General features: G+C 37.0%; 2 protein-coding genes across 2 annotated transcripts; one reads left to right on the top strand and one right to left on the bottom strand.

Moving 5' to 3' along the window:
* The first annotated feature begins 3 nt into the window (after positions 1 to 3).
* On the top strand, positions 4 to 12,066 carry LOC133521565 (zinc finger CCHC domain-containing protein 8 homolog). The gene is made up of 7 exons (XM_061856599.1): positions 4 to 961; positions 1,227 to 1,396; positions 3,358 to 3,556; positions 4,468 to 4,599; positions 5,651 to 5,828; positions 6,123 to 6,412; positions 6,839 to 12,066. The coding sequence occupies exons 1-7, from the start codon at positions 254 to 256 to the stop codon at positions 7,382 to 7,384; spliced, it is 2,223 nt and encodes a 740-aa protein (XP_061712583.1). The 5' UTR covers positions 4 to 253; the 3' UTR covers positions 7,385 to 12,066.
* Positions 12,067 to 19,222, bottom strand: LOC133521569 (small integral membrane protein 14). The gene is made up of 4 exons (XM_061856602.1): positions 19,044 to 19,222; positions 18,708 to 18,781; positions 16,713 to 16,904; positions 12,067 to 13,391 (listed from the first exon to the last, which is right to left on the bottom strand). The coding sequence occupies exons 2-4, from the start codon at positions 18,777 to 18,779 to the stop codon at positions 13,353 to 13,355; spliced, it is 303 nt and encodes a 100-aa protein (XP_061712586.1). The 5' UTR covers positions 18,780 to 18,781; positions 19,044 to 19,222; the 3' UTR covers positions 12,067 to 13,352.
* Positions 19,223 to 19,597: the final 375 nt, after the last annotated feature.

The following is a 19,597-nucleotide window of genomic DNA, read 5'->3' on the forward strand; positions in this document are numbered from 1 at the left end:
GTTTGACGTTTCTGTATAGGGATGTACTAAGGAGAAAAGAATCGGTAAAAGTTTCACCCGTGACAATTTGTTATCTTTGTAATAGAAAACAGGCTAACTATTAATCTAGCAACATTTGTGATTACTTGTCTGTCTTATCTGTCAAATTTCTTACGCGCTTCGTTGTATTTATAAGGAATTTCTTGTATATTTTCTTATTTGATTTCTTTAAAATTGATTTGTATCGACGGTTTGATGATCCATCTTCACGACAATGTCCAAAAGGAAGGCTGGAGTTAACGATATCATTTATGAATTGGATAATGATGACATCGAATTAAGTAGCGAAGATGAAGGTAAACATCCTAAAATTAACCGCCTTGAGCCAAAAATCGGCTCACAAACCTTAAGCGACGATGTTATTGTTGAAGAAACTTCTGTAGAATGTATAGATATCGACTGCTCTATTGAAACTATTGAGATTAAATCGTCGCCAACCAAAGCACAGAATGGAGGGAAAAGTCTGAATATTATTGAAGTTGAAGACGACGATGAGCAACTGGTGGTTGAGGAGGACGTTATTACTCAGAAACAGAAGAGTAACACTTCTGGATCATCAATATTTAATGAAGACATAGTTGTTGATTCTCCAGCATCTAATACAGACCTGGGTGTTGCGGGTTGTGAGAATCGGATGCCTTTGTTCACAGTGCGTTTTAAAGATAACAAGACAGCTAAAGCTTATAAGGAGGAAGTAAAAGCCTTTATGTTGAAACTTATTAAACTGCATGACACTGAATCTTTGGAGGGCTCGGAAACAGAAACAGATTTGGAACTTGATATTTGGCCAGAAGACTTACAGGATGCTGACAGTGCGCCTCAAATGGAGTCGCAAGAAGAGACAGAAGAACAAGACAACTTTTTCTTTGTTGATACTGACCCATCTACTCAGGAACCTGGTGAAATACCAAGATACAAACAGGTGAAATACAAACCTCATTTTTTTATTCATGTTGTTTTAATTAATTATGTATAGCTACGATTATGTCCATTGGGACAAGTTTAAGATCTTCCTCAGATACTGGTTAATTCCCTAATCGTTAACACTTGAGGTTGAGTGAGGTTAAAGAGGTGAGGTTAAATACCTATTTTTTTAGATTTGTTCTGAGCTCCATTAATTTATTATTGGTTTATTAATTTTTGTTACCAAAAACCAAATTGTTACAAACTCCTGCTTTTTGTTCCAGGCATCTACTCTTATTTGCAACATACCAGCGAAAGAACCCACACCCCCACCTGTGCTGCGTCGAGGCCCAACTTGCTTTAACTGTGATGGCGCACATCCATTAAGAGACTGTACGGTACCGAGAGATAATGCTAGGATTGCAGAGAAGAGAAAAAACATGGTTAAACTTGGGTTAGTATGTTTTATTTGTAGCCAGACGAGAAATATATAATATATAAAGTACAACATTATCTTCCACTTCTCATTGCTTTTCAAGGATAAAATTCCAAGAATAAATTAGGAAAGTTTCTTCTATTAAAATTATAAAATAATAATTTTGAAAGTATGTTATTTACATAGTTTTTACCATAAGAAATATGAATTTAAGGGCCTGTTTCACAATGTCCTAGTAAACTACTTGCCACTTATCTGACAAATAAGGTCATTGTTGATGTTTCACAATGTCCTAGTAAACTACTTGCCACTTATCTGACGAACAAGGTCATTGTTGATGTTTCACAATGTCCTAGTAAACTACTTGCCACTTATCTGACGAACAAGGTCATTGTTGATGTTTCACAATGTCCTAGTAAACTACTTGCCACTTATCTGACGAACAAGGTCATTGTTGATGTTTCACAATGTCCTAGTAAACTACTTGCCACTTATCTGACGAATAAGGTCATTGTTGACGTTTCACAATGTCCTAGTAAACTACTTGCCACTTATCTGACGAACAAGGTCATTGTTGATGTTTCACAATGTCCTAGTAAACTACTTGCCACTTATCTGATGAATAAGGTCATTGTTGACGTTTCACAATCTTCAAATATCTTAACTGGTAGATAAAGTGCAAAGTTTTGCAGGAAAATTTATTTGGCAGTTTTTTTATTTGTTAATTAGCTATCCAATTCTTTACTTGGACATTGTGAAACAGGCCCTAATACTATTTTTTTATAAAATAATGAGATTTTATTTTTATTTACAAATTAAAAATCTCAGTTCTATTATTTGTATGTCATATGGCCGCATACCCCGATGTCCATTTTTTCTGATGAGTGACATCACTATAGCAAAAACAAGTGTTGAATTTGCACTTCACACTTGACGTTTTTAGGGTTCCGTAGCCAAATTACAAAAACGGAACCCTTATGGATTCGTCATGTCTGTCTGTTCGTCCGTATGTCACAGCCACTTTTTTCCGAAACTATAAGAACTATACTGTTGAAACTTGGCAAGTCTTGGTGTCTGTGAACCGCATTAAGATTTTCACACAAAAATAGAAAAAATAACAATAAATTTTGGGGGTTCCCCTTACTTAGAGCTAAGACTCAAAAATTGTTTTTCATCAAACCCATATGTGTGGGGTATCTATGGATAGGTCTTCAAAACTGATATAATTTTTTTCTAAACTGAATAGTTTGTGCAAGAGACATTTCCAAAGTGGTAAAAATGTGTCCCCCCCCCCCCTAACTTCTAAAATATATGATGTACATTACCATGCAAACTTCCACCAAAAATTGGTTTGAACGAGATCTAGTAAGTAGTTATTTTTTAATACATCATAAATGGTACGGAACCCTTCATGGGCTTATTGTTTTGGGGTATTGTTTAGCTTTATGGTAACAAATTTCGTGAAATTTATTTTATATATAGGATTTATTTACGATTATTTTGTTACTTTATTAATACTACTTTGTTACTACATGTCACATGGAAGTTTAAATACAAACATGCACCTGTGTGCAAGATTACGTCATTTTTACGTCATCCGCACTTTTTGTCCGACCCCTGTACATTTTATTTTGACACTTGGAGAGACTTTACACCTCCAAATTTTATTAGTATTAGTACTCTGACATTGGGGACCTTTTACATCTCCAGATTTAATGTGTTTTTAACCATAGAGACTATACATCTCTATTGTATTGTAGTAATTATTTATTTTAAGATTATTATAATGTAAGGTTTACCCAGGTATTGGCTGTTGTATTTATAAATGTTGTTATGTATTTTTCATGTCACTATATGATGTTACTATAAATGTTGTATTGACTTGTAAAAGAGCCCTTGACTTGCAGAATAAATTTTTGAAATTTGAATTTTGAATTTTTGAATTTCATAAAAAAACTAACAAACGTTTCGTATTCCAGCCGCTACCATGTTGAAGACGAACAGAAGTACGGGCATCTGATCCCCGGGCGGATCTCCGGAAACCTCCGCCACGCGCTCGGCTTGAAGCGGAGCGAGATCCCGCTGTACATATACCGGATGAGGCTGCTTGGATACCCGCCTGGCTGGCTTGAGGAAGCGCGGATATCACACTCTGGAATCACCATGTTTGACTCCACGGTAATTTCACCCAAGGATACTTTATTAGTATATTACAATGGCGGGTTTTAATATATATTTGTGTCCATTGTAATTTAACACGAAGGGTCTAGCGGGGTCCCTCTACGTTTACGATGAGGCTGCTTTGATACCCGCATGGCTGGCTTGAGCAGACCCTAGATCACCAAATTTAACTACATAATTTTTAAATTGAAGTAAGATTTTTTGAATTAAGTACCTAAATGCGAGCGCAACGAATCATAGGCCTCAACCTACTTATACATCGGTACACTTTTTTTATTACCAAAGTTTTACTAATACTATGTCAACAATTCTGAGAAATAAGAATTCTGATTATTGTCTCCGGTATTGACGACGACTTTACACCTACTTAAGGTCCCAAGTCCCAGTCATTTTTCGTTTTGAATTTAGAACCTTTTATTCCATTAATAGTTCATTCAAATTTTGTCCTTTGAAAAGGACATCAGGATTAAGGAGGATACGAATAAGTTATTGACTTAATTTAATTCCGTGATACAAGTCGTCGAATATACTTTTCTTTACACAATTATTCAATTGTGTATACTTTATAATTTAGGGTCTATACACAACACACTGCGTTTTTTTACGTACGCGTACTTTAGGAATGCGCGTCATCAGCGTGTTTTACATTCCATAGAGCAGTTTGTTTGCGTCTTTAGCGAAACAAACGCGAGTTTGCATCAATACACGCTCGTCTTTTTACAATGTCCTAATACAAACTCGCTTCTACAACGCGTTAAAAAATTGTGTATGCATAAGCTCTAATAGAATGTACGTGTGCAAAGGTGTACAAGCTGCGTCCGACGACTCGCGTATGTATCGATCGAGCGTCAACAGCGCGTTAAAAAACGCGGTGTGCATAGGCCCTAATTGCTTCTGTATGTTTTCAGGGAAGCGCAATAAGGGACCCAGAAGAGGAAGAGGGGGAGGTCAGCGAGCCGGGCTCCAAGGACAAATTCGACATCAAGAAGATACTCGACTTCCCCGGCTTCAATGTGCCCGCCAGTGCGCGTTATAGAGAGGTAAGCTGACAGTAAGGGACCTAGAGGTAGGGCAAGGTCTGCAGGCTCCAAGGACAACAACATCAAAAAGATACTCGGCTTCCTTGGCTTCAACGTGCCCGCCAGTGCGCCTTATAGAGAGGTAAGCCGACAGTAAGACCCAGAGGTAAGGCAAGGTCTGCAGGCTCCAAGGAAAAGTTTGACATCAAGAAGATACTCGACTTCCCTGGCTTCAACATGCCCGCCAGTGCGCGTTATGAGAGGTTGGCCAATATTCCAGAGAGTCTTGAGTCTACTAAAGTAATTAGTAGGAGATCTACCAGCAAACCCCTCTTCCCCTGGTGTGACGTCACATTTTTAGCAATTTATCGAATTAGGTATCATTAATATATTATCAAAATATTTTTGTTAGTATTTTGAGAAAGAAAATGAAATGAATAAAAACGATTATCGTTCCAGAAGCTCGTTATTTAAGTGTACAGCAAATAGAAAACCTTTAAATAAATTTTCGGTTACTGTTGAAGTCAAAGTGACGTCACAAAGTTCTTTATTTTTATTTTTATTAATAAAACTTAAATCTATCATTACAGGTTTAGCCTAATGCGATAGATAAGCAACAAACCAATAATCAGAGTTATTGACTATATAATTATAAACTTAACCTAATGTTATCATTGCAGCCTTTGTGAGATCATTCAGAGAGCACGTAAATATTTCTAACTTCACCGCAAGTTTATTGATAGTGCGAATGGCCCTCGTTAGCGGGGCTTCCCTCAGCAGTTTTTGTGACTTCCCCTTCCCCCTTGTCACATTTTCTTGACCCCCTCCCTCCCTCCCTCCCCCTAAACGTGTGATGTAATTAATGGATGATGACCACATATGAGTTATTCCGAGTAAACGTAATTGTCACGATATGAGGTCACTTTTATGCCAAATGGACTCTTCTGTGACAAAATTGCAAAGTACCATGAAAGTACCCCATACATAGCTGCCACTAAAATCCCCAGTACCAGGTCTCTTTTTCCCGTTCCACTTCACCTCAAAATGCTTAAAACATGTTATTTAATTTCAGGAAGCCCACCTATACGGCTTGCCTCCGATGTCGGAGCAGGACAGTAAGATAACTATGCTTCAGATGTTAGCACCGAACGCAATGAAGGCGTACAAGAGGAAAAAGCTGACGTTCTTCCCTTCGGCCGACAAGGCTGCAGCCGACGGGCAGGCTGAGATGGAGTTAGATAGTGGCGACGGTACGAACAGATGTTATTTACACTTCAATATCAGCCTAAAGGGCCAATTAAGTCCACATGCAAACGGGCCCGATGTTGGGCCCGACGTCGGGCCTGAGCAAGAGTCATTTTCCGGTTCACGGAATATTAGCACATCCTTAACAATATTTGAAATAAAATAAAAAGTTCAAATGCAAAAATATCAAACATTGGACATATTTGGAAAATATTTTTACATTTACAACCTTTCGTATATTTTTGTATAGAAGACAGAGCATAATAGTGAAACAACTCGGGTTATTTTTGCCTCCACAGAAGTCGCCGAGTTCCCATCCGTCCCGCCGCTGCCCGACGACGCGCCGCCCCCTCCCCCGCCGCCCCCCGACTGTCCGCCCCCGCCCCCGCCCCCGCCCCCGCCCCCGGAGTCCCCACCCCCCCTGCCCGAGGCATCCCCGCCCCCCACCCCGCCCAAGTCCCCCGACCAGCCTGAGAAAGAGACCGACAAGTTGAATGAAATGGACGATATAGAAATTGTGGCGGTGACCGAGGTGAAGGATATACCGATGCCTATGGATGCGTCGCATATCACTATTGAAGATGGTTTGGTGAGTTCAATATTACGTATGAATTCCCATTATGTTTCATCTCAGGGAAGCGGCTTGATTATACTTGTGTGGAATTATATAAAAATTTGAATGTGTGCGTATAGTCAGTGGCTCTCAGTTACATACAGGATTAATGCGTACACAGCAATATAAATCACAAATTGATGGAACAAATATGGAATTGTACGAAATTGGTAAATACTTATAAATTTGTATTGGTCAGTGTTAGTACCTATTCCCACACAGCTATACTAAGCCAAATATTCTAAGCAACTAACAAACATCGAGACTCATGTTTTTCAATCCTTTTAGTCAAGGTTCAACTTATTTCCTTGTCCTTAAATCACAAGTTAATTCCACATTTCCTTTTTTTAACGAAGTTTTTTTGGCCAGTCCGCATCCAATAACTTGAAATATTGATTACAGGACAAGTCTGAACTAAGCAGCGGCCAAATTAGCCCCTCCCTAGATGACTTAGAAGAAAAGAAACGGCTCCTGCTCAACGCTTTAGAAACAGATGTCACTCTGCCGAACTCCCCTACCATTGCCATAGATACCGAACCAACCAAAATACCAAGCGAGGACACAATTAGTGAAAACGAAACCGAAAATGACCCTAAAGGAACAGGTGATAAGGATCAAGTTCCTAATGCAATACCTTTAAGATTGGAAATTGATACTAACGCCGATGCGTCACCCTCAAGTATAGGAAGTCCAAGTATAAATCCATTACCAAGCGAAGCTACAACACCTACATCAGACAACAAAGGTATTAAAACTACCTCCTATGGCACACCGGTCTTAAACATTGCTTCGCATTATGTGAAATTACCAAGTGACTCGAATTTTGCTAAAGACATTTGTGACGTTATCAATTTTGAGAATCTCCCGAACTCAACGGGTAAGTATAAGAAGATATGTAATCTGTTGAAAAAGGTGAAGAGTGAAGTGGACAGGATACATGACTCGTGAAGTGATCACTGACTTTATTATTGTAATACTGGATAGGTCGCTAATTCTCCTGTTTGTACAATACCCAGACTACATAGACTCCGCATTATGAAGAGCTTAAAAAAAACATGAGGTTCCCACACATAGACGCTATTTTACTTTTGAACTGCTTCGAGCAGCACAACAGAGTTTTATTGTATCCATTTTATACGACCGGTTTGGCCTAGTGGGTAGTGACTCTGCCTACGAAGCTGATGGTCCCGGGTTCAAATCCTGGTAAGGGCATTTATTCGTGTAATGAGCATGGATATTTGTTCCTGAGTCATGGGTGTTTTCTATGTATTTAAGTATTTATAAATATGTATATATTATATATATCGTTGTCTAAGTATCCTCAACACAAGCCTTATTGAGCTTACTGTGGGACTTAGTCAATTTGTGTAATAATGTCCTATAATATTTATTATTATTTATATACTATAACAGCCCAGGCACACCCCTAAAACTTGATTTTTGTTATCTTATCGGACAGTTGGCGGGCTAACCGAAAAAAAAGTGTAATATTTCTCCGTCACGGCCGTTTTGTTTAAATTCTTGCTTGAGAATAATTAGCCTAATTTCACTAACTGACGTATATCCTATAGTGGCGCAATTGGCAGGCAGCCGCTTAGAAACAGGCGGTGACAGCGATCCGGGTTCGATCGCCGGACGTTTATATTTTAGGTTTTTTTTTTTGCACTTGAATTTCATATTTTTGATTATAAGCGAGCTAAGCATATCTGTTTCAGCTTGTACAAAAATGTTTTCTTATATTTAGTTGTTCTCCCTGTCCGTAAGTCGGCATTTCTGAACTGATTTATGAAATTTTGTGTACTTAAAATATACTTCGTTCCCACCGAGTTCCACGACACTCACGCATTTTTTAATTTACATGAGTACTGGTTATATAGGCGCAACTGAAATAAGCGGCCGCATCCATACTAAATTTGTATGATAGCGCTTATGCGTGGTAACCTCGATCATCTTACGTACTTTGTCTAGTAGTTGAGGTGATCTGTGGTAGAATAATATAGTCTATTTTTTACAGACATAACTAAATTCAAATTGAAGACTGCGATCAGTGTCGAAAAACTCATCGAAGTGGTACTTTTCCTTAGGGTGTGCTCCCGGGTCTGGTTTTGTATACAAAATTATTGTTTACTCTTTTCCAGGCATAGTACGATTTATCGACCACATACGCGCCATTAGAATTTCAACTTTAGCATTCCGATTTAAGGTTCAAATTAGATTACACTTTCAGGAAATGTTACTTGTCTTCAAATGAATCATCAAAGCTGGATTTATTGGAATATATTTGGATTTTTTGGGAAAATTTTGTAGATTGGTGCGGCCTGGAAAAGGGTAACTCTACCCAACAATTCAACCCGGAAGCATTTCCTGCTTTTACTTTTTACTGTTTATCCTGTAGGTGTTTTCTAAATTAATATAATTAAAGGATATGTTGGCGATACTATCCAGTGTTGATATAATATTAGATAGTGCGGTTAGTACGAATTGTGTTCATAAAATAGTACATGATAGGTTATTATAAAAAAAGCAGATTCAATCCAAATTGCAGTCAACAATATACACCTAACACCTATAATTAGTTCATAATGTACGACAATGCGAAATAAAAATAAAGGTCTATGCGTCAAAATGGTCCAAAAACCAACAGAGTTGAGAGTTTTTAGACACATAGGTTAATATCTTCTACATTTTATTATATGGACACTATGTTAAAATATGTATACCTACCACTTAAGTTTTTTCTTGAAATAAAATAATAATAAAAAAAACCATTCAAAACTGAAACAATCAAGTTCTAATACTATTCGCCGTGCTCGCCCGGCGGAGCGCGAACATCTGCCCTGCATCAATTCATTTTACTTGGACTCTATTACTTAGGTAATAAGGGCGACGACATTTTGACTAAAACACTTTGTTCCCATAGAACGAAACCCCTTGATGCCCGTAAAACGAAATGAAGTATATAGAAATACCCAAAAGTGTTGTTATATAAGTGTATCTCATGTAAATGAATTTTGTAAATTATTTATGTGATAATAAATGTCTTAAACCATATATAATAACCTAACTCTCGTCTGTTCGTTTTTGGACCAGGCTCCTTTAAATGGTATGCCATGTCAACAGATTTTTACTGAAATCACTTGAGTGTATCACCCAGAAGATTGATCATTTCAGATCAATTTATTCCTGGGGAACTAGATATAATATGTCTAATAAACCCACATCCATCTCAGGGTACCTACCTTAAAAGTGCATCCTCTACGTTTTCGGTTGGATAGAATAAAAAAAGTATAAATACGAGCTCGAATTTGTTTGTTCGTTTAACTGACCCTCTGATCATAATGTGACAATGTGGTACCTTTTGCTTGAGAAAGTCACCATTATCTTTAGGTACCTTCTCTAAATTTGTTGACTGTACAGTTAAGACTAGGAATAAGAATACGATGTATTTTTATACTCAATAGCATTAATTCATAAAAGCCATTTGAAATGTTTGGAGCTTCCAACTCTAAAGTGTATGTTTAGTAATTGTTTACCAATGTATGTAGGTATAGGTAAAAAACTTAACTAAAGCCCGTGTGTATGTGTGTGTGTGTGTGTTGTGTGTCGTAAGTGGACAGGAATAATGAAACTCGAAAGACAAGCAAACAATGAGTTTGCAAACCATATTTTACAAATTTCAGAAATGGAATGTTTATTCGAACACTTCACTCGCACATTTAAGAGGGGCTTTAGCAAAGTTTTATACCTATACATGTGTTAGGGTCTGTTTCACAATGTCCAAGTAAAGTCCTGACGAAGCTCCTTGCCACTTATCTGATGAATAAAGTCATCGTTGGCGTTTCACATAAATCTTCAAATAAACTGGTAGATAAATGCTAAGTTTTGCTATCCGATACTTTATTCAGACTTTGCGAAACACCCTTAAATAAATGACAGAAAAACTAATTCTCTTCATGATGCATGTATTGATTCTAAACTTCATAGTCGTGTAGATATTATTATGTTTGCAGATGTGCAAGTTGCGAAAGTTTCTTAAAAGATGGGAACGTTCTCGGAAATTTCAGGAAATATTCACAGGAAACAAGGACGGAACATTTTGTAAATGAAAAATTTCGATTCCTATACAAAAATATGTTTCCGAAAATGTTCCAAGTGGAAATTTCACTATTTTGGAAATTTTCCGCAAGGTCATCAGTAATTATGTTTCTTGCTCAGCGTTCAGCATATTACCATTATGTTCTGTAAGTACGCAGTTTTTCGAGAAAAGTATATTTTATTAAAGAAACTATTTTATAATATTATAAATATTTTAGTTTTTAACACCAATAAAATAGTTTTGATTTAATTACGAAAAAAAAAAACATGTTTTTAAGTGAAAGCAATATTTTACGTGTCAAATTATAGCATAATAGATTTTAGGTTTTACTTTACATAAGGATATTAATTACCTTATTGAAATTGATTGAGTAGGTAAAATAGGGCTAGTTTTTTTTATAGAAATGTACAATTTCATGATATTGACTAAGTTAGCCTAGGTGATCTTCCATTATGATTTTTCTTATTAGATATCATAGCAGTTTCGATTTGGAATATTGCAAATTATCCGTCCGTGTTTGTCTTTCTATCAAAGATTCATGGATTATGATATTTATGATTATATAAGACGTCTAAGAATAAAATCGCCCCAGCTTGACCGTTGAATTACTGATGAAATTACTCACTTAAAGTTTCATTTGAACTGACCGCGCAACAGTAGCGCCCCTAGTGGTGAATTCTCGCGATATCATATTATCTAATTCAAACTTGTTTGAAAATATCGATATGAACAGCACTGGTCAAACTGTGGTATCATTTGTGCACATTGATTTGTCAATTTAGTTCGCCTGATTCTGGAGGCTTTTTAAAAGTTAGTCTTTCTTACTAAAGGCTTGTTTACACCGGATGCGTGTGTAGACGTGCACCTTGTATTATACAGATCTTTATGAGACGGCACACCGCTTGCGTGACATGAGCGTGCACGTACTCGCAGCCGGTATGCTCTGGCCTATATAGCGGATGCCTGACGAAAATATAAACTATATTCACTGTTTCACTGGTGATGACTTAAGTTAACAAGTGTAGTATTTGATTCCATGTCGTAAAAGAATGATTAAGTTTTTTATTTGTCTTTCTTTCAGTATGACGAGGTTTGTGAGAATATCGAGACTCAAGTGAATATCCTACGAACGAACTGAACTTTCTTAAGAGGGAAGAATATATATATAGCTTTGCGATCCTAACGAAATAACGGTACTTTTCCTACAAAATTCAATTTCGGGAGAAAAAGGTTTCCACTAATTAAATCTTAACAAATCACTTTGATTTTGATGTCAATCGCTTTAGCCTTACGCTTATTTTTTTTTTAAATTTTGTTATAATGGAAAACCTAGTTTTTCATTGTGTCAATAACATACTGAAAAATTATGGCGAATGGAAAATATTTAGAAGTGGAAAATCATTTTCTCTTTTTTGTACGGTCGAGTACCTACTACTCCACTACCCACACCATTTTGGCTCATCCACCTTCTACCAATTTTACCATACACTTTTTTTGTGAATAATATTTCCGTTTAAACAATGAAACAAATGAATTGTAGTTGTTTTATTTATTTTTTCATAATATCAATAAAAATCTCCATCGGTGTCTTGACATTATTAGCAATAGTGATAAAGAAACAAAACCCACCCAATATAACTAAGCATTATATTTTCATAATTTAAAATAAAATAGTGCATTCAATCAAATTAAAATAGATTAAATATTATCTGAATACAGATATGATCACTTAAATCTTTTTAAACATATAGTATAGGTATTCGTCTTATATTCTACATATAAGTCAGACCTAAATAAAATATACAACGAGCAAGCTAATGCGCGCGCTCTTCGTGTTTTCTTGCGAAAATCATTGTAATAAGAGTGGTGCTGATCCTCGTAGCGATTCCAGCATTTACCTATTTTTTCATACATATAAATTGCACGTATCATTGCAAGGAGACGGAGAACTTTTAAACACGAGTGCATGTAAAAATACACCTTAAAGTCCAGACTTACGTAATAATTTAGCTGTTTACTAACAAGGTAAGTCAACACTTCTGGTGGTTTTAGAAGAAGAATGAAGCACCTGAAATTGGCAAGATTCCCTGAATTCCTTGCAAGCATCTTCGCATTTGTTTTGAGACATTGTATCACAACTCCGTTGTTAACGGTTTTACATAACTTGATTTAACTTTGCCTTTAAAATTTAGACGCGACTAAAACTTTCTGGTGTTTAAAATTTGTCAGATCGACATAAAACATTGTCAAATTTATTATTAAAACTCATCACAATTAATGAGTTTAGGTACTTCTTTACATAGAGTCAGAAGATTCGAGATTTTGCTATATTAAACTAAAAATGTCAGGAAATCATGAAGTCTAACATAAATACAATCTATAATGGAATGAAACTGTTGAATGTATTTAACATTTTAGTTAGGCTGGTTAAACATTTACGGAAGTTAGATCTATTTATTTTTAAAGGGAATTATCGACCTTTTGAGGTCTTACATGAATATATATTTTATTATACATAGCGGTTCAGTTAGGGTCAATGTTCGGCGTTTTTGGCTGCCAATGTGTTTATTGTGTGACTTTAATAGCCCTACCAAGATAGTCTGTATGTACTAACCCTAAGTTACGCCAATATGACGGTTAGGAAATAAAAGACACAGTCAAAACGCTCGGATCTTAGCCCTTTACTGTGATCGCGGCATGGTCGTCGGTTATTTCGAGCCCGTTTCATATAAAATAATTAGCAGATATTAGGACTTTTAAGTGGAACCTTTTAGGTTAATATTTTATATGAAATAGGTCGCTGTCCGGTCCCGTCCACGATTAAATTCTAGGCGGCGTCGGCGGAGCTCCGTCGTGATCCTGTAACAAAGAGAAAATTGATATCGGTATACATATATATTGGATACCTACAAACGATATTATTATGCTAAAAAATCGATATATCTTAATATAATATTTATAGAAGCTTAACATTTTCAAATAAAAACTTTGCTTATAGGCTAGGTGACTCCACCGGCGAAAAGACCCTAATTCTATATAATATGGCCGGCGGCAGCGAGACCTGGTGGATGCTCTCGGGACCGCGTGGATTTCGGCATTCGATCAAAAAGTACGGAGACCCCTGGCTCAAATGAATGCCACTATCATTTGCGTGTGACACGGGCTTAAATTAATGAAGAAGAACCTTGTTGCAAAACGTAGGTTACTCTAGTATTGTCACCATACCATGCTGTTGTTAATTAGGTGTCTACAGCTAAGTATAAAACAAGTCGTTACAGTAAACAGTGTATTTATCATGCAAATGTATTCGTCAATGTTACTGACGTGTTACGTCTTCAGGAAAGTGTAACTGTAGGTATAACCTCAGTGTTGATTTGTAATTATATTATGTAATTTTAAAACTTGGTTAATGACCCGCGAGTCAAGGTGAAATTACAGGAAATAATTCTTCAACAAAACAGTTACACGAAATTGATTAATTGTGTTCAAATAAGTGTACCTCTAATGGAAAACATAGGTACTTATCCCTTCAAGTGGCGGCAGCGAAAATGCGAAAAGTAGTCAAGGTGGCGGGGCCACGATGGGTGGTCAGCGCGGGTTAAGATTTTACAAAACCGTCGATTTATGCTTATCTATGTATGAAAGTATATATTAATTCATATTCCGTTGGAATCAGTGTAAATAGGTTATTTGGATGTAACAATTAAATTATAATAATGTTTATGGATTTGGCAAGACCTAATCAAACCCTGGAGGAGCGACAGTTTTCCAGTTTCCTTGTTAAAAACGACTACCACCATAAAACGAATTAATGATTGGAGGTAATTGCTATTTAATTATCAAAGTTAGATGTTTACTTCTAAGATTCAATTATTGAAAATAACCTACCATACAATTATTTTTACAAAACCACCTCTTGAAAATCAGACTGAAACCAAGTGGTCGCTCTCGCATGAACGGTCCTCACTAACAATTTTTATATCAAGTGTTATTGTTTTTCTTACTATATGTTATCATTGTCTAACTCGCTACCTATTATCGGGTGCTAGAAGAGCGTGACTATATTTAAAAACGTTCAATTCCGCCTCTAAATACGTCAACACCTCACAAACCACTGCCACAGTTTACTGGCTTTCACATCAACCCTGAGTGGCGGGCCGCCATTTTACTGCTTTTCGGTCCTACCACTCACGGATTGAACGCCACTTGAAGGGTATGCCATAACTTACTGAAAAATACCTCAAACTATATATCAATTTAGTTTGCTTATTTATTCGGGCATCAAAAATTTTATTACAGTCCTAAATTGATGCTGACACACTAGGTATATTTTAGGTTTTTCCTATATTACCACCAAGTGTTTCCAGTTGTAACAACTGAGAAAAAAATCTCAGTAGTTACCACCAAAGTTGATTACTGAGATTTTTTTCTAAGCAATCGCCACTAAAATTTGATTAGTGTCCACTAAGAATAAAAATACCTAGATAAATATAGAGTGCTTAATTTAGTAAGGCTACGTGGGTAGTATATACTAACATCATGACACTCACTAACCATTTACAGGCCTTATGCCGCTGCAATAACCGCGGCATAAGGCTGATGCGGTTTATCAGAACTGTTTCAACGGTAGCTTTGTGACGATGCTACTAATGTGGATGTGTAACGCTGCAATAAGACGCCGTGTGAGATGATTCTTATTCAGGATCACTTTTATCTACAAATAAACCTTAAGCCGGTACGGTAAGATCGAAAATTGGTTGGCAGGAGTTAATTACAAATGAGTCTGTTAATAAAACGTGTTAATTATGAGGAAAACGAACGATAAGCATTATACGAGTACAATACGGAGGCAATGTGTTATACTTCTCTTTTATGATAACGTTTCGTTGAGCGAACATTATACATTGACACTGTTGTTTTAAAAATCCCTACTAATACATATTATAACTACAAAAATAACTTTGTCTGCCCAGTACTTCTTCATGCTTAAATCACTAGACAGACTTGCTAGCATGAGTTGCGTTCTCACGTGCGACTCCATACATCTAGCGTGACTTTAAGTATGGACTCGCGCGCGAGATCGCAACTCATGCTAACCGGTCAGATGTAGATGAAATCTGATATAAAGATAATTTGGTTACCGGATGAAAGATGTAGAATATTAGGTAGTTTTTATCATAGAGAGAAAAGAAAGAATTATCATAGAGGCTATGTGAAAAGAGTTGGAATTTACAATGAAATTAGGATATGGAAGCGCTTATTATACGCAGACGAGTTGTCATGAAATAATAAATCACGTCTTTACGCCTGCTGCGGGTTCAAAGATTAACTGGCAGATGCCTTTGTACCTAGTCGGACAACGCCGAGTCTTCCCGCCAAGTAATACGTCAAGTGTGGCATTTTACGGCCAAGTCCGTGCGAAGTTATCGAGGTCGGAGCCTATTTGATTTATAAAAATAAAATTTAAAACGACGGCACCATTGACGCTGATAACACAAACAAGAATGGAGAGAACACACACAACACAACAAAAATGGAGAGATCTGCGACACTAGAATACCATACAAACGAAGTTTATAAAACAGCAGCGAGAATTTGTCCTGCCCCACGTAACCGCCGCCGTACATGAGGCGGGTACAAATAGGAATGATTTTTATGAAAACACCTATTCCCACCTGTGCCCGGCGGGGACAAATGTGAATATATCAGACTATAGTCTATTTCTTAAGGTATTTAACAAAATGTCAAACCACAATAAAGTATTTTATTGGGCAAGAATATCCTTCAAGTCAATTACTTAATTTAACTCCATGCTTGACGCATACACAGAAGTTTTACTACCATATATATTGTATATTACTAAACGTAACAATGAAGCTGCTATTATCATGCTGTTTTGCTAATAGGAATGATTTCGGGATGGTTTGATTAATCAATAGTAATTTAGTTTTGTAATATTTGCTATAAGTAAAGAACATTATAGTGCTGGCGCGTTTTCCTTGCCCGAGGCAAGTCTACACTGGCCGTTTTGCTCGCGATGAAATTGCCTCGCGCGTATGCTCGTTCTGTGTGGACCCGCCTAAAAATTTGTTGAATCAGTTTTTGGGACATTTTTAAAGTATCTGACTATAAAAGCAAGGTTTAAAGTATGAAGGCAATATAACCAATAAATTAAAAAACCTGTGAGTTGCGCGGAGGCTTGTTGGCTTCGGGCAACTGGCGGCGCCGCGGGCGCAGCATGTACATAGCGACGGCGAGCGCCATCATCGCAAACATCACCAGGAAGCTGTTGCCTGCCGACTCGGGCTGTGGCAATCCGCTCATCTCGTCCAGGCATTCTGTGTCCGTGCAGTAGGATTGTCCTTGACGAAGCTAGAATAAATACATATTTAAATTTATAAATTAACTGCTTTGACTAATATTAACGAGCTGCCAATCTGGATTTTGTCAGATCTGGACTAGATTTAGATCACAGATTAGGTTTAGGGTTCGTAATGGCTCTATCAAGTTTTGTTAAGTGTAGTGAAAAAAAAAAAAACAATTACTTTTATAATTAACTTGCACAATACTACAGTAATTTAGCTTTTTTTATTTTGTATTAATATAGTATTTATTTATTTTGTATGCTTATCTCGATCTCACTGAGGAGCAACTTAAGAATGATTTGTATGCAGCGCCTATTCCCATCTGTGCTCGGCGTGGACAGATGCAAATACACCGCTCAAGTGGCTCCCTATTCGCTTTTGTTGTAACTCATGTTTTGTCTCTTCTGTATTCCATTATTTTTAACCCCGCAACTCCCCGCTATCTCAAGAACCATTTCTGGTGCTCCCAGAAGTTGCTTCTTTCTGTCCCATCATCCTCTTCTAAATTTTATAATAATTATTTATTTATTTATTATTATTTTATTTGATACACTAGCAGCTCTTGGAGCTAATGCGTGTATATTGCAGCACTTGTGTTTATTTAGCACTTTTTAATGGGAGGAGGAACGTCCTCAAAGTAGACCCCAGATGCGTTGGGACGACGACATCAAAAGGACTGCGGGGAAGAAGTGGCTCCAGGTCGCACAGAACCGTGACGAGTGGCATAAAATGAAGGAGGCCTACACCCAAAGGGTAGAGAAGGGCTAAAGAAGAAGAAGAGAAGAAGAATGGTGACTATGGAATTCTCTCATATCAGGCCTGTTGCTGGTGCCAAATGGAGCAGGGTTGCCAGAGACAGGAACGAATGGAGAAGGCTGGCGGAGGCCTATGCCGACTGGCAAGCGGGCACCCAATGCATTTAACAATACATCAGTGAAGAAACAAATAAAGCAATTAAACAGCATTTTGGTGCCATGACAAAAAGGCTATAATAATAATAAATGGAATTCTCTGCCTATACACTTGAAGCATGCTCCATCTCCTAATTATTTCAAGAGACTTATCTCATTTCACTTTTTATCTGCTCCGTAATACTTTTATCTGCTTTCTTTTCCATATAGTTCTTGTTACTAAAGTTCAGTACTCTCTAGTATAGCTATCATTATTTCGGTAAGGAGTAATTAAAGACTTAAATTTTTTTTGACCCATCTATTTAGATTTATTTATTTATTTGACATTGTTAATCATTTATTTTATTTTTCAGCTAGTAATATAATTATGTTCATGTAGATTAGTTTAGGAGTATTAGTTTTTTGTATTGTACAATTATATTAAATGAACTTTTTTAATGCTAACAATAAATTACTTACAATTTACTAATAAACTAGTCCCACAAAATTATTTTGTAAGCATGGCAAAGCCTGTACAACAGAGTATCCCAATAGGTGGATGTTTCGTTGATAAACAAAGCAATTATACATACGAAATAATTGGAATACCTACTGATAACAGTTGTTTCAGTACACGCTTTGTGTGTGTGTGTGTGTGTGTGTGTGTGTGAGCAAGTGTGACGAATCCTAAGCCATGAATATTCTGATAGCAAATTATTCACATACACAACATTGCAAATGAATTTAGCATGCCTGTGAAAGGGTGATGAAAATCTTAAATTTGGAATGCTATAATCCAGCGATAATTCGTGTTTTAGAATGCTACCAACACTCGTTATGAACGATTCTTGTAAAGTGGCACTTATCGATAATTGTAGCGTTCACCACAATAGGCACAAGGTCACGATAAATGTACTCACCAGAGAGATCAGTCGCCGCATTGCCAATTCGTGGTTCCAGATGCACTCGCAAGGATCCATTTCGTCACCCATTTCTGCATAAAGAAACTTGTTTGAGTTGTCTGCGCCACATAGCGCATAGGTAGTTGGGCTGCTAAAATTATCTTAAAAACTAGTCGAAATCTTCATATAACATTGTAACAAGCTAGTTGATATAATGAGAATTAAGTAGGGAATAGATTACATTGCAAAAATTACATGATTATGGTTCTTTGTTTTTATTTACAAATATTGTTTTAGAATCTAAAACTCAGCTGTCAAGGGAGGGGATTCTAGCTGGTGAAAGTGATCCTTTACCTGTGTATATTATTGTCCAGGAAAACACAACAACACAAAGATATCGTCAACAAAACGCTTATTATAGGAGTGTTCCGTCGCCACCGTCTTTTGCTAAACAAAAAATAAAATGCGTGTATTCTCAAAAGATGGTGACGACTCGCGACGTCATTTTTTCGATTGATGTCTGGGTGTTTTCCTATTGGCTGGCTTGGTACTTCATTTGAGAGGGGATTGACAGTTCTGTAGCAAGTTCGAGTAGACGCGAATTTAGGTATCTTCCGAAGCGATCTTTTGTTTCTGAACGTACCCTGAGCGGTTTGGACCGCATTTCATAAAGGGAGGTAATTCAAAAAATAGATGCACGTCAACCATCAGCACGGAACCTTCCAGAACGTGAGCGGGAGAATGCGCAGTCAGGCTGGTGAGTTCTGATGGTATCTAGATGATATATAGATGTCGTTTTCAAGAAAAGTCCAATTTTGAACAAGTGACTGCGATGTCCGGGTTTTAGGCCAAATTACAGAAAACCGCCTAGGGGTTGGTCTGTGTTTGTACATGATCTTTTTTTATAC

Source organism: Cydia pomonella, chromosome 9 (genome assembly GCF_033807575.1).
Source record: "Cydia pomonella isolate Wapato2018A chromosome 9, ilCydPomo1, whole genome shotgun sequence".
Lineage (NCBI taxonomy): Eukaryota > Metazoa > Arthropoda > Insecta > Lepidoptera > Tortricidae > Cydia > Cydia pomonella.

Excerpts from the sequence above, each read along its gene's own strand:
- LOC133521569 (XM_061856602.1), bottom strand. The coding sequence starts at position 18,779 with ATGGGTGACGAAATGGATCCTTGCGAGTGCATCTGGAACCACGAATTG. Across the intron at positions 16,905-18,707 it reads TGCGGCGACTGATCTCTCTG|CTTCGTCAAGGACAATCCTA; the intron begins GTGAGTACATTT and ends TATTTATTCTAG. Across the intron at positions 13,392-16,712 it reads AGCCTCCGCGCAACTCACAG|GATCACGACGGAGCTCCGCC; the intron begins GTTTTTTAATTT and ends TCTTTGTTACAG.
- LOC133521565 (XM_061856599.1), top strand. The coding sequence starts at position 254 with ATGTCCAAAAGGAAGGCTGGAGTTAACGATATCATTTATGAATTGGAT. Across the intron at positions 4,600-5,650 it reads CCAGTGCGCGTTATAGAGAG|GAAGCCCACCTATACGGCTT; the intron begins GTAAGCTGACAG and ends ATTTAATTTCAG. Across the intron at positions 5,829-6,122 it reads GGAGTTAGATAGTGGCGACG|AAGTCGCCGAGTTCCCATCC; the intron begins GTACGAACAGAT and ends TTGCCTCCACAG.